At 38.2% G+C, this 15,371-nt stretch overlaps 1 protein-coding gene and 1 non-coding gene across 2 annotated transcripts in view; both read left to right on the top strand.

Moving 5' to 3' along the window:
* PCSK6 (proprotein convertase subtilisin/kexin type 6) overlaps positions 1–15,371 on the top strand; it is a 260,225-nt gene that overhangs the window by 108,368 nt on the left and 136,486 nt on the right. Inside the window, exons 7-9 of the mRNA XM_043985253.1 lie at positions 9–181; positions 7,954–8,166; positions 15,115–15,215. Coding sequence (XP_043841188.1) covers positions 9–181; positions 7,954–8,166; positions 15,115–15,215 — 487 coding nt within the window. The remainder of the gene's footprint in view (positions 1–8; positions 182–7,953; positions 8,167–15,114; positions 15,216–15,371) is intronic.
* LOC122745133 lies at positions 3,659–3,786 on the top strand. The gene has a single exon (XR_006355418.1). It is a non-coding gene; the product is annotated as a U6atac minor spliceosomal RNA (small nuclear RNA).

Below are 15,371 nucleotides of genomic sequence, written 5' to 3'. Positions count from 1 at the left end.
GCTTTTAGGCATTCGTATGTTAGATGGCGATGTGACAGATGTTGTCGAAGCGAAGTCACTTGGCATCAGGCCCAATTACATTGACATTTACAGCGCAAGCTGGGGGCCGGATGATGATGGGAAGACGGTGGATGGTCCTGGCCGCTTGGCCAAACAAGCTTTTGAGTACGGCATTAAAAAGGTGTGGGTAACAGTGTGCTGGAGAATAGCTCTCCTGTCAATGGTATTTCATTTTGTTTAGATTTAAATGACTCCAGTGTAAATAACCCCATTAAGTTTGACTGCCATACTGTGTGGATGTGCAAGCAGGTGTGTAATTGTGGTCTTACAAAATAGCCGCCCAGAAGTTCAGGCTACAGATTTATATTACTTAGGTAAAATGGGCAACGTTGGGTTTTGTGTGTCTACTCTAAGAAGCTCACTTACACAGAATGTCTCCTAATTAGACCTAATGGAAAACAGCAATATGTTCTTTTCAATTAATGGCTCCATTATCAGTAGGAAATAATAATTTAGAATGGCCACTCTTTATAGTTGTATAGTATGGTATAGTGAAAAACTACCAGATTTGCAGTCAAAAGACCTGAGTTCCAATCTAAACTCAGCTAATTACTACTTATGGCCAGCTAGGTGGCTTAGTGGATAGAGCAGTGGTCCCAGAGTTAGGAAGAACTGAGTTTAAATCCAGCCTCAGACACTTACTCCCCGGTCAAGTCATTTCACTCTATTTGCCTCAGTTTCTTCATCTGTAAAATGAGCTGGAGAAGGAAATGGCAAATTACTCCAGGATCTTTGCCAAGAAAACCCAAAAGAGGACACAAAAACTTGGACATGCCTGAAACAACTGAACAACAAAATTGCTACTTATATGAACTTGGACAACACTCTTAACTTCTCTACTATTTTCCCTTCATTTGTAAAAAATAAATAAATAACATGCTTGGGCTTCAGCCCTTCCAGCTCTCCTTACATTAAGAAAGCACTTAGGGGCAGCTAGGTGGCGCAGTGGCCTTGGAGTCAGGAGTACCTGAGTTCAAATCCGGCTTCAGACACTTAACACTTACTAGCTGTGTGACTCTGGGCAAGTCACTTAACCCCAATTGCCTCACTAAAAAAAAAAAAGAAAAAAGAAAGCATTTAGGGGCAGCTAGGTGGTGCAGTGGATAGAGCACCGGCCCTGGAGTCAGGAGGACCTGAGTTCAAATCCGGCCTCAGACACTTACCATTTACTAGCTGTGTGACCCTGGGAAAGTCACTTAACCCCAATTGCCTCACCAAAAAAAGAAAAAGAAAAGAAAAGGAAAGAAAAAAAGAAATGTTAAAAAAAAAGTATTTAAAATTTCTTAAGTAGATACTTCCATTAGATAAATCATGATGTTGGTAAGTCAGGCTCTGTACTCCTAGTAACTGGTGAAATATGATTTTTTTTTTTTTTTTTGGTGAGGCAATTGGGGTTAAGGGTCACATAGCTAGTAAGTGTCAAGTGTCTGAGGCCAGCTTTGAACTTAGGTCTTCCTGAATCCAGGGCCGGTGCTTTATCCACTGTGCCACCTAGCTGCCCAGAAGTATGAATTTAATTCAGCAAATATTTATTAAATGCTTATCATGGGAAAAGCTGAGGGCTGGGAGATATAAAGATGAATAAAATAGATCTTGCTTTCAAGAGTCTTACATTCTCCTGCCTCTTCCCTCTTGCTATAGACTGCAGCTACTTTGAGATTTATAAAGTACTTAGATTTCTCTGGTATTTGTTTTCATTAAGATATTTTGTTTATTATTTTTTATTTATTTTTTTTAGTGAGGCAATTGGGGTTAAGTGACTTGTCCAGGGTCACACAGCTAGTAAGTGTTAAGTGTCTGAGGCCGGATTTGAACTCAGGTACTCCTGACTTCAGGGCCGGTGCTCTATCCACTGCGCCACCTAGCTGCCCCTCATTAAGATATTTTGAAGAAACAAAATAAAATTTTAGATAAATAAAAACTCAGCTCTGCTTCCCAGATTCCTCTCCTTTTTAAAATCCTTGCTTCAGCTTTTAAAGCTTCTAAACACCTCATTTCTTTTAGTGAGACATGAGAGGCAGCCTTACATAGTACAAAGAACACTGAACTGGAAATCAAGACCTCTGCCACTAAGTAACCATGTGTGATAGAATTAGTATTCCCATGGTTATCCAGGGGACTAAGACCCAAGCCAGGTCATCTTTGATGAAGCTTCCTGGTAGACTCAGGCTGTGCTGCTCCATTATGGGCATAAAAAGGCCTCCCTATGTGGAGTCAGAGGCTCTTCGATTTAGCAGATGTTCTAAGACCATTAAGTAACTAAGTGACTCAGTGGATAGATGTCCAGATCTGAAGTCAAGAAGACTCAAGTTCAAATATGACTCCAAACACTTCTAAGCTGTGACTTGATTAAGTCACTTAACCTCTGTCTGCCTCAGTTTCCTCATCTGTTACATGAGGTCAGACAAGAAGATCTCTGATTTTCCTTTGAACTTAGAAGTTATACGATTGTGTTGATTTCTTCAGAGTCTTTTGTAGGTACTTAAAGGAACATCAAATTCAAATATTTTTGTTGGCCTGGGCCGTATGCTGAGGCAAACATCCCTTAGTCATTGTTCTGCCTCTGTTTTGAAGCTTGACCTTTGAGAGAGGAGTGTTTATTGTGCTTCAGAAATGATTGACTAGGATTGGGAATTCAGCTCCCAATGCGTTTGTACGTGACTCTTTGGACAACCCCTCAGTGGAGAACATTATATTTTTGTGAGATCAAATGTAGAGAGGGGGAAAAAGGGGAAACTACATTCATGTCTATATAAATTCTCAACTGAAGCAATAGATAGCATTTCCATTTAAAAAATTCATCAGCTTCATAAAAAGGTCACCAGCAAATGTATAGAAGTCAATGTAAGAAAACATTGTAGTCTTTCATTCAACCTGCCTGGAAATCTGTGAGCTTATTTGCATCAGACATTTCTTGGTAAAGAGGAATTAAACAATCTTAAAATAAAGCTTAGATTAATCTCCACAGTGTATGGCTCTGTTTCCTAGGTAGGAAGCATTACTTTTAATGTTTATATTTCCTACTGTCATTCATATAGAAAGAAGCATGTGAAGTTGTAAGACTTCAGCGGAGGTCATTCTCTCTGGTTTCAAGAGACCTCTAATACCAGAAACTCCAACATGAGATAAATTCCATTTTGGATTTTACAAACAGTAAAAAACATGCACACACGTTCTTTTACCTGAAACATCAAAATAATTAAGACAGAAGTGTTTTGGACTTCAATCATTCATTCATTTTATGTTATCTAATATTGTTTTCATCAGTGTCTATACATAGTTGAAGCAGCGAGGTAGCATAGTACATAGAGCTTTGGGCTGGAGTCAGGAGGACCTGAGTTCAAATTTGGCCTCAGACATTTACTAGCTGTGTAACCCTGGGCAAGTCACTTAATCTCTGTCTGCCTCAGTTTCTTTAACTGCAAACTGTGACTAATAATTGCACCTGCATCCCAAGGTCGTTGTGAGGCTCAAATGAGATAATATTTGGAAAGTGCTTAGCACAGTGCCTGGCACATGATAGATGCTTAATAAATGTTTATTCCCTTCTCCTTGTACATATTAGGTATTCAGTAAGTGTTTAGTAAGTGAATGAATGGTGTTGTATGAAAGGAGAGAAGTTTAGCACTCCCCTTGATAAGGATGGAAGAGGTCCTAGTGGCCTTTGCAACATATATACGGTTAAGGCATTGCCACCTACTCTGTGGCAACTAACCATGAATAAATGGGTAGAAAGTTTGAATAATATGTTATTTTTGTTCCATTTTTTCCCCTAAAGGCAAAAAATGATTAGGTAGATTGGGCATTCAGAATCTTAGCCAACTTGTGTTTTCATCATTTTAGAAAAGTAGAAAAGTTTCAAATGGAATTGGGTAGTTTCTCCCAAATGTTCTTGTCACAGATTCCTGAAATACTGAAATCACTGGGGGATCATCATCAAGGGGAAAGAGTATTAGCCCTAGGAGGCAGACAGCAAAAGACAAAGGTTCTAGACGCTCTGCATCTAATTAGTTATGCAACCTCAGTCAAGGTATTGAGCCTCTGTGGGCCTCAGTTTCCTCATCTGTAAAATAACAGGCTTGAAGTGTATGATTTTTTTTTTTTGCAGGGCAATGGGGGTTAAGTGACTTGCCCAGGGTCACACAGCTAGTAAGTGTCAAATGTCTGAGGCCAGATTTGAACTCAAGTACTCCTGAATCTAGGGCCAGTGCTTTATCCACTGCGCCACCTAGCTGCCCTGAAGTGTATGATTTTTAAAGTCCCTTTAAACTGAAGTAAAATGTCCTGTATGGGGATCCTTAAATTGAAGCATTCTAAATTAACCACTGAAAAATCTCTTACAGATTTAAGGACCTTGAGCTGTGTCCACACTCTCATTTGTTCTTCCTCATCCCTTCCCCATTTTTTCACCGATTCCTTCTTTGGTATGAGGTGATGGTAGTGGTGGTGATATGGGTGGAAAAAGTTTAAAATTCATTGTTAGATATAAAATAAAACATCATCTGAATAGTTTGGCATCACAAAATACTCTACTGTACGTACAGATTTGTCATTCCACTGTGAGAGTCCACACATTGCCATAGCTGCTAACAGATGGCAGACATTTACTAGACCTCAGCAACAGAGCTTTTGAGTTCATGGATGAACTCTTCCGCTCACAGGCACAAAGCTGATGGATGTTTTGATCAGGTCAGTGCTGTGGCTTTAATGAATAGAATATCCAAGTTCAAGGGTAGAGTTTACACTTCATCTGAAACCTTGATATTTTGATAGAAGCAATAGACGCTATGGCCCATGAAAATACATGCCATAGCTATTGATGCTTTGAAGTAGGTATAAGTTTACAGGTAATAAACATACACTGAGAAATTGGAAAATGGACTTCTATTTAAATGTGTAGCGGGTAAAGCTATGCTATTTCTCTCCTTTGCCTTCTGACTTCCTTGAAGTATTCAGTTAAAATCTCTCCTTTTACAAGAAGCTTTTCTCAATCCTCCTTAGTGTTATTACCGTCCCTCTGTTGATTATCTCCAATTTATATTATATATATATATTTTAAAATATATGCATATATGTATAAATGCATCTATTTAAAGATATATAAATATATTCACATGAGTACATATGTATACATATATCTATAATGTACATTGGGGATAATATATAGATATAAACATGTATGCATATATATATTTATACATGTGTTATATATGTGTTGTTTGCATGCCATTTACCCCCATTAAACTGTGAGTTCCTTGAGTGCAGGGGCTATTTTTGCCTTTTTTATATCTCCAGCACTTAGCTCATTATCTGGCATATAGTAGGTGCCTAATAAGCGTTTATTGACTTGACTATTTAGCCAGAATATGTAGCTGTTTAGATCATTTAAAAGTGATGCAAGTTCTACTTTGTCAAAGTGACAGTCTTTTAAAAACAACCTTGTTGAGGGTATGTTGGGTAGGGGGGTAATATTCTTCAAAGTCATGCAAGCAGGAAATATTTCTTGAATTGGTTTATTGAGGATGGACTGATGTGAGGCAGTCTCAGCTCTTTGGAGAGCATGCATATGCACAAATGTGTGTTTTTGTTCTATGGAGTCAGGAAGGCCTGAGTTCAAATTCTAGCTCAGACACTTCCTAGCTATCCAATCTAGGCAAGCCACATAAATTCTCTTAGCCTCAGTTTCCTTACCTGTAAAAATGAAATAATAATAGCACCAACTCCATAGGGTTGTTGTAAAGTCAGATGAGTTAACAGTGTAAAGAACTTTGCAAACCTTAAAGCATTAAAGTCAGTGCCAGCTTTTCTTGTTATCAGCATCTTCAGCAGTATCATTATTGCTTTGTATACTGTTCCAAAGGGTTGGCTTGTCACATAAATGCAAATAGCCTTTCAATTCAAGTTTTGGCTGTGCTAATTATTATAGTCGAGTCTGACAAATCCAATTTTTAAATTTAGAAAGAAGTCTTTATGGTATAGTAACTTATAAGCGGACAGAGTGCATGTGAATGAAATATGTTTTTCATATATCCTCTGTTAACTTCTTCTTGCTGGAGAAAGTACAAAGAATGATAAAAATAAAACAATCCCAGAAAGGCCATTTGATCTATAAATATAAGTGGTTGATGGGTTATTGAATGGGAAGACCTACATGGTAGATGTTGGCTTTAATTTTCTGAATGTGATTTTGGTATTTCCTACAGGGTCTCTAAATGACATCAGCCTAAAATTAGAAACAGGATTTTAGATCTGAAGTTGAAAACTGTCTCCAAACCTAACAGTGGGCTAGCCAAAATTAGGAACAGTAGCGCTACTTCACTAGGTATCTTAACCCCCAATTTAGTTGGGGTTAGCCATTTGGTCTGGAAAGCTTACGCCATCGAATCTGAATGGCAAGCACTGGCCAAGATTTCAATGATTTGTGGACTGATAGTGTGGTTCTGGGTAGTTTTGGCTGAACACAGGGCTCTTTTAGAAATTTGATTAGTTCTTTCAGGCTAATGCAGTTAGTCTGACCATTCTTTCATAGTCAAAATGGTTGACGACACAGTTGTATGCTTAGATACATCTTATGTGACTTGGCTAGTATTATCCTAAAACCTGTCTGTAACACATCATTTTCATTTTTTCTTTTTTTTTTATTCTTTTTTTTTTTTTTTTTTAGTGAGGCAATTGGGGTTAAGTGACTTGCCCAGGGTCACACAGCTAGTAAGTGTTAAGTGTCTGAGGCCGGATTTGAACTCAGGTACTCCTGACTCCAGGGCTGGTGCTCTATCCACTGCACCACCTGGCTGCCCCCATCATTTTCATTTTTTCATTTGTACTTCAAAAAAGAAAAACAACGTATACTACATTTACCTAGGTTTTCCTCTCTGAATCAGTCATCACATTGGTATGGTTGTGAATTATTTTCAGTAGGCTATGAAGGAGCAACACAGACTCCCATAAAAAACAGCATTTGTTTATTTAAAGAAACATCTCCCACCTCGAGATAATTTTCCCTTTTTCTTGTTTTTAGAGCTCATTCTTTTCTTCCTAAAATGTTCAACTACTTAAGTGTCTGAGGCCAGATTTGAACTCAGGTACTCCGGACTCCAGGGCCGGTGCTCTATCCACTGTGCCACCTAGCTGCCCCTCAACTACTTTTAACAAGATCCTAGACTTAGAGCTAGGAGAGCTCTCATTTTTACAGTTGAGGAAACTGAGGCTTAGAGAGGGTAAGTGGCTTCTTCATAGTCATATAGCTAGTGCGTGTCAGGATTTGGAACCAGGTCTTAGTAGCTCCAATTTCATCATGCTAACTACTACACTATGCTACTTGTTGAGACTAATTGTATCAGAATTCTATGTCCCAATTAAAGGGTTAAATTTAGTCATAACTGAAAACTTGTACATTATTTGGAACACAGTAGGTTTCAAAAACATAATATTATCAATGGTGACAGAAAACTTACATCCTTGCTTTGAAACTATAAGAGCATAGTTATGTGTCTCTGTAGTTCTACAGAGGCTGTTACCTCAAACAAAAATACTACATTAGAATACAGAATGTAAATCTTGCCTCTTTATGCTATTGATATTATATTTAGGTAGGTCGGGTACAGAGGAGGATCAGAATGGATGTGAAAATTCTTTTTTTTTTTTTTTTTTTTTTAGTGAGGCAGTTGGGGTTAAGTGACTTGCCCAGGGTCACACAGCTAGTAAGTGTTAAATGTCTGAGGCCAGATTTGAACTCAGGTACTCCTGACTCCATGGCTGGTGCTCTATCCACTGCGCCACCTAGCTGCCCTCGTGGATTCTTTTATTAGAAAACACCACTAGAAGCTTTAGAGTGGGGTTATTGTCTCATTTTAGAAACCTACTTCCCTCACTTCCCCTATCTTTAATTTTTAGGGTCGCCAGGGCTTAGGCTCCATCTTTGTCTGGGCTTCAGGAAATGGAGGAAGAGAAGGAGACTACTGCTCCTGTGATGGCTACACTAACAGCATATACACTATCTCTGTCAGTAGTACCACAGAGAATGGTTATAAACCTTGGTATCTCGAGGAGTGTGCTTCTACATTGGCTACAACCTATAGCAGTGGAGCATTTTATGAAGGAAAAATCGTAAGTTACATCTGCTTCTTTTTAATCTGCTTTAAGAACTTTTGGAATGATTTGTAAAATTTCTACCTTGAGCCTTAATTGGGAAAGATATTTGATACTTGATGTATGATGGGCCAAGTAGAATGATTATTCTGTCATCATCAGCTTCATTTTACCTCAGAAGGAACTATTTAAACTTAAAGGTAAGTCATAGAACTTTGGGATTCAAGAAAGAAGAAAGTAGATTCATTCCTACTACCTTGTGAAAAAGTGGCTAAGGCACTTAAGAAGTAGAAGTTTGAAGAAAAAAAATCTGCACAATAAAAGAAATACAGAAGAAATTTTTGCTAGAGAAACATGATTTTAGAGAAACTTTAGGATCAATTTTCCAGTTATCTTAAAGAGACGAATAATATTTGACACTCTGACCCCAAGAACCTTGGCAATAGCAATGTTTCCAGCCCAGTGCCCTCAACCATCATCCTGGGAAGCTACTCACAGTGGAATTATAGCCTGGCAACTTCTCCTGCAAATTCTGCTGCTACTACAACTGAAGGCCCAGAAAAGGAAGTTATTGCTACCAAAGTCCTTGGCACTGTAGCAGATATGATTTTATCAGTGGAAATGATATTAAGGAAGAGGCATTACCAGTATCTTTACCACTGCACCCTTAGGACCATAGGATTACCCCCCCCCCGTTTTTTTTAAAGTGATTAGAAAAAAATAATAGCACCTAACATGTCAATAGTACTTTAAGGCCTTTACATCACTCTACATCTATTATGTCAATTGATCCACTATCTCATTTGATCAACTATCAACCTCCATGCCTGCTTACTCATCTCTTTAAACTCTTATTGAGACTGGCTTATTCCCCATGTAAAGTAATCAACTTAGTCCCTGCCCCTAGGCTTCACAAAGCACTTGTATCCTTATGATGCATTATAATGTAGTATGTTGTACCATAGAAATCTATAAGTTACACATTCAGCAGTGTCACAGAAGATAGTATGTAGAAAAACAAAATAAGGATTCCCTACTGAAAATGAAGTTCCCTAAATGTTGTTGTCCACATATGACATTATAACAATTACTTCAAGACTGTACTTCCTCAAAACTTCAGGAAATCCACCATAGTGTGAAAGAGATTGGTCTCAAATATGCACACTGAACCCTCCCCAAAATGTTTACTGGGCAGACAGTGACATGAAGCTGAACAGGAGACCAATTAAGGTAGACCAGCAAATTATGTATATCTTAGATAAGTGCTATAGATGGTCAGTGACCTGGGCCTAAAATTGGGCAGGAAAAAGAAATTGGTCTGTGTTGCTTTGGAAAAAAATGTGAAAAGCTTGAAGTTATTCTTAACTTCTCATTGTCCACAAATGTCATTTCTTTAACACCAATATTTTGGTGGTGCCACATGAATGTGAATTGTAGAACACCATGATTTCAGGGTAATCAAACTTTACAAAGAATCCAAAGGACAACAGATATTCATCAATCATTAGACATTTATTAAGGACGTACTACTGTGTGTCAGGCACTGTACTAGACACTGGGCATACAAAAAGAGGCAAAAGACAGTCCCTGATCTCAAGGAGCTTACAATCTAATGAAAGAGATAACATGCAAACAAATATACACAGAAATACAGGATAAATAGGAAGTAATTAAAAGAGGGAAAGCACTGAAATTAAGAGGGGTTTAGAGAAAGCTTCCTGAAGTGCATAAGCAGGTTGAAGCATTTACTAATAGCTTGCCCAGGATAAATGCAAACCATAAAAGACATTATTGACAACACATGACCATAAAAGTTGGTAGATCCATCATGCAGTGAGAATGAGAGAGAACATAAGAACAGTACAGTTGCTCCATTTACCCTTTGCTTACAAAAAAAAAAAGGAATGGGAAAAAGGCCTTCAATGTACTTAGTGGCTCCTCTGAAAATGATTATGGAAAGACACAGAGAAAAACTGCACAGAATGAGAAGGTATGAAGAGATTGTAATTTACACTAATGAAATAATGGATTTATCAAACGATATTAAGTTCGCCATTGTCAAGGTGTTTCAAAACTGTGATGTGGTTAGTAAAAGATTCTTGGACTGGGAGTTAGAAAACCTAGGTTTTAGTTTTAATTCTTCCATTAAACTGCTCTGTGACCTAGAGCAAATCACTTCATATTTCTGACCTTCAGTTTGCTTAATTGTACAACCATGGTGATGGACTAGATTTTACTTGGGATCCTGTTGACAAATTCAGTTTCCACATATAAATGGAGTAAGGGAAGGATATTACTCTGTATTAAGTGTTTAGAGATAGATTTTTATATTGATATATTTTGAATGCCTTCAGTTTTCAGCAATTATCCTCTTTCACTCATGGGACTTTTTCCTTTGTACATTAAAACAGTATTTTAAAATTTGAATCTATAAACTCCTGGGAAATGAGCATTAGTTTAACTCTGATTTATCTTAACACAGTCTTTTTAAAAATATTTGGGTGGGTTTAGAGATTGATATTTTACTAACTTTTTAAACTGTCTTAAATTTAAAATTAATGCATAATTCAAATTATTGGTTATTAAAGTGGTCATTTTATACATGGTTAGACCAAAACTGTAATGTTAGACAGAAACAGTTTAATTTTAAAGCTCACTAGCATTGCTTTATTACCCTTGCTACTGAGCCACATCTTTAGAAATTATGTGCAAATTTATTTTTATGTTTTTCTGTAGAAGCACACAGGCTTCCTGTTCTGGTCTGCTCTGAACCAACCAGAAAGGTCAGCTATAATAGCTCTCAGCACAGCCTGGCAGCAACTTTGACTAGTTTACTATGTTATTAATTCAATGTAGTATTTTCCTTTTCTCTTGGAATATGTGTTCCCAGGATATGCTGCTGAGATTCTGAATGGTGTCCTTATCTACTGGCTCCTTCCCTGCTGCCTGCAAACTGGCCCGGGGCTTGCTCCTCCATCCCTAGAAAACCTTTTCTTGACCCTGCTGTACACTCAAACTATTATCCTATCGCTCTTCTCCTTTTCACAGTCGAACTCCTAGACAAAGCTGTCTACACTCATTTCTTCTTGCATTGTTGCTTCATCTTCACTTTTCAATCACCTTTATTCTGGCTTCTGTCCTAGTAGTTCATTGAAACTTGTATTTGTAGCTGAGTGATCTCCTGTTTTTGTTTTTGTTTTGTTTTTTTGAGTGATCTCTTAATTGCTACATTTTCTAGCCTTTTCAAAGTCTTTCTCCTTATATTCTCTGCATCTTTTGATATTATTGGCCACTTTTTCCTCCTAGATATTCTCCTCTCCAGATTTTCATTACATGTTTATCTGCTGACTTTTCTTCCTGATCACTCCTTCCCAGTATCCTTTCCTGGTTCAGCATCCATACTTCATCTCCTAAGCATGGGTGTGTCTCAGGGCTCTGTCCTCAACCCTATTCATATTTTATTTATCTCATCAGCTCCCGTATCTATATATCATCCAGTCCTCTCTTTCCTCTGAGGTTTTGTGTCCCACCATGGTTTTCTTGGATATAGCCACCCAGATATCCCATCTCAAACTCAATGTGCCCAAATTAAACTCATTAAACCTACCACTTCTACACATTTTATTATTACTCTTATAGGCACCAACATCATCAAGCCACCTAGTTTTACAACCTGAGTCATTCTTGACTCTTCTCTCTCACTCACCCCTATATTCAATCAGTTGCTGCATCTTTAAAACTCTGTCTATATAACACCTTTTACATGTTGACTTCTCTCTAGCTATAAGGCTTCCACCCAGTTTAGGTCCTCTTACCTAAAATTTTGCAAGAGCTTCCTACTTGGTCTTTCTGCTTCTAGTCTCTCTCCTCTCTGAGGATAATCATCTGTGAGGATTCCTTCATGGAGCTGTCCAAATCTTCTGTAAGGACAGGGCTGAACATGGCATTTCCCTACTCAGGAATCTTTGATGACTTCCTGTTGACTCTAGTATAAAATACAAACTTCTCAGTTTGATATTTAAAGCTTCTCAGAACTTAACTCCAGCCCAGCTTTGCAGGCTTCTTTCACCTCACTTCTCATCATGAATTCTGTGTTCTTAATAAACTAGCTTGGATTTGACATTCCATCTCCTGCCTCTTCTCATCATGAATTCTGTGTTCTTAATAAACTAGCTTGGATTTGACATTCCATCTCCTGCCTCCTTGCCTTTGTATAGGCTACACCCCCCCCCCATGCCTCTCTTCCCCTTTTGCCCCATTTACCATATGAATCCTTTCTTGATAGACAACATAACAGTGGAAAGATCAAAGGAGTTGAGGCCAGAGGACTTGAGTCAAATCCAACCTTTACCGCTTACTACCTGTGTGACTTAGGGCAAATCATTTAACCTCTCCAGGCCTCAGTATTCTGAGGGGAATTGAAAAACATATAAATTTTTTAAAAATGAAGGGGTTGGACTAGATGGCATCTAAGTGCCTTCTAACTTCAAAAATGGAATCCTATGATCTTGTATTTACTTATCTATAAACATGCTTAGAACATAAGATGCTTGAGGTAAGGTAGTGTTTTGCTTTTGCCATTCCATCCACAGTGCTTCACATATGATAAGCTCTGAATAAATGTAAATGCTTGTTGAAATAAGTTCAATTTAGCCAAGTTTAAGTATTGACTTGCTCAAGTCATATCTAACCATTGAAGCCCGGAAAGGAAGGACCCATTGACTGAACTTATGCCAATTGGAGCATGTGTTACTGTGTACTGTAGACTTTGTGCTGATTAGATAGTATTTCTCAACACATGGAAGCTGTGGCATGGCTTTATTTGCTTAATAGGCACTGCATATGTGCAAGGGACTTAGAAATAGGCAAAATACTTTGATGCCAATTAAGACTATTCTTTTCTCTTAAAGATAATGGGGTGGTAAGAAGAATTTCTTGTTTTCTGGGAGAACAGAAATAAGAGAAAACATGCTTAGTGGCAATTTCCCAAGATATAATGATCCTTGGACAATACACATGCGCGCGCACACACACACACACACACACACACACACACACACACACACACACGCCCTGCACTCCGGCTTAGTAAAAACATCTCCTCCATAACTCGTTTCTAGCTTTACTCTTGGTCTTTTCAAACATCCATCATCACTCATAGCTGAGCTTTCCCTTGCTCTTTCATAAAGAAAGCTCTAACTGGGAAGTATTTTATTAGACTCTGCAGAAGTAGGAGAAATGTACATTTCTCCAAGCACATTCCAGACTGTCCTTTACACCCACCTCTTCCCCCTTTGAAATATACTTGCCACAGCTTTTCTCATTTGTTTCCCACCCTCTTACTCAGCTGCTATGGTCATATTAGCAGGGATGGGGAGGAAAGTGAATTCCCACTGACTCCCCCACATAATCTAATGCTGTCCAGACGAATGTGCTCATACAGGTCAGATTCCCTACTTCATCAGCCTCTATACATACTGGCTCCCACATTTATACACTAAAACATTCAGGAAGAGAACCAACAATATTTTGAAGATCATCTGACTGGGAGTCATTGAGACATGTGTCATTCTGAAAGGTTTTCCGCATTGTTATATGGTTTTAAGAATTTAATAGGAAGTGCACCCTTCCATTCATGATCCTCAGAATAGGACATCATCTGCCTTGTAATTACTCCCCAAAATCCTTTGCTTTTTCTATCTGACCTGCTATTCTTCTTGCCCAAGTCTTACTCAGCCTTTCCATCTGTCATGGACTAAACATAAACATGAACCTTCCCTTATGTCTGGTCTTACTCAGATTTTGCTTCTTGAGAGGCAGAAATGCCTCTGTTTTTGATTAGAATCCCCAGTTTGATCCATACTAAGTGCATAATAAATGCTTTTCCATTCCATTTCATTGCACAACTAGGATAACAAATAACTTTTAGAAAAATATACCTGAAGGTGAGCAATAACTTCCCAGACATTTGTGGACGAATGCAACAAAGGTAACTCCCTGATGTTTCACTCATACTCCCACTTTTTATAGTTTAAGAACAACAGTATTCAAATAGCCAACTAGACAAAGGCACCATATGACAGACCAATAGCCACCTATTGATAGATAATATACATCCTGAGGTCATAGAACTTAGGTTAACGTGAAGTGGCATCTCAGAAACTGGATCCAAGATCTCCTTTCCTAAAAGGAGCATAATCCCTTTTTCCCCCCACTGATAAGCACAAGAGAGTGGGAAATTGTCCCAGGTTTACATGCTTCTGCAAAGAGGAAAATGTATTTTGCATAGCTAGCCTCAGAGCTCTGATGGTAACTGTCTGTGCAAAAAGTACTGGTGGAGAACTTAGACCTATGATCTTTTTTGATGTGAAGGCAAAAGTGCTATTCTGAATCATATGGTCACCTCCATGAGAGATTTTGATATAACTCTAATCAAGATATTTCCTGCTGCTTTAAATTACTGGAGTGATTCATGTTGTTAACTGCTAATGCTATTGGCAAATGTGGTGACTCACTACACATTTAGTGAGTGAGAAACATTACCCAGAAACCCAGAGGAGAATGGAAGTGTGAGGTGGCCTTTATTTTTTCAGGAACAATGATGCTAATATATGATATTACTATATCTATTTATGTTAGGTTTACATTTGTTGGTTCTCTACCCACATTCATAACCCCAACAGTCATGGCCCTTGATGATCCACATTTTATACATCAAAGCAAAATAACCATACAACGAGAACTGAAAATGTCCGAAAACTGAGTTTTTAATTAGTTCATGGCCTTGGTTTTGATCTGTAAATCAACCTTCCCACTCCTAAGGGAAAGGTCTCCTGCTGTGTACATCTTCATGTAGTTGCATCTTAACTAAAATCTTATTCTCCTTGAACTCGAATCTATTTTCTTGACTCTGCAGTAAAATCACAGAATGTGCCTCACTGTGTCCTGTGACACTCTCGCCCATAGGTTACCACTGATTTACGTCAGCGCTGTACTGATGGCCACACAGGGACCTCTGTGTCAGCACCTATGGTGGCTGGCATTATTGCCTTGGCTTTAGAAGCAAAGTAAGTTAACACTTTTATTATTTTTTAAGGCAATCTATGCCGAATGCTTATGTAACCTATTGTTATTAGGACCATAAGAACCCTAAATGTGTTTGGTTTTATGAGGATAGACACAACTTAATCTGCTTGTGGAGACATAGTTGAGCCCTATTAATG

This window comes from Dromiciops gliroides, chromosome 2 (genome assembly GCF_019393635.1).
Source record: "Dromiciops gliroides isolate mDroGli1 chromosome 2, mDroGli1.pri, whole genome shotgun sequence".
Lineage (NCBI taxonomy): Eukaryota > Metazoa > Chordata > Mammalia > Microbiotheria > Microbiotheriidae > Dromiciops > Dromiciops gliroides.
Note: the sequence above shows the minus strand (reverse complement) of the source record. Positions and strands in the feature narration are given on the sequence as shown.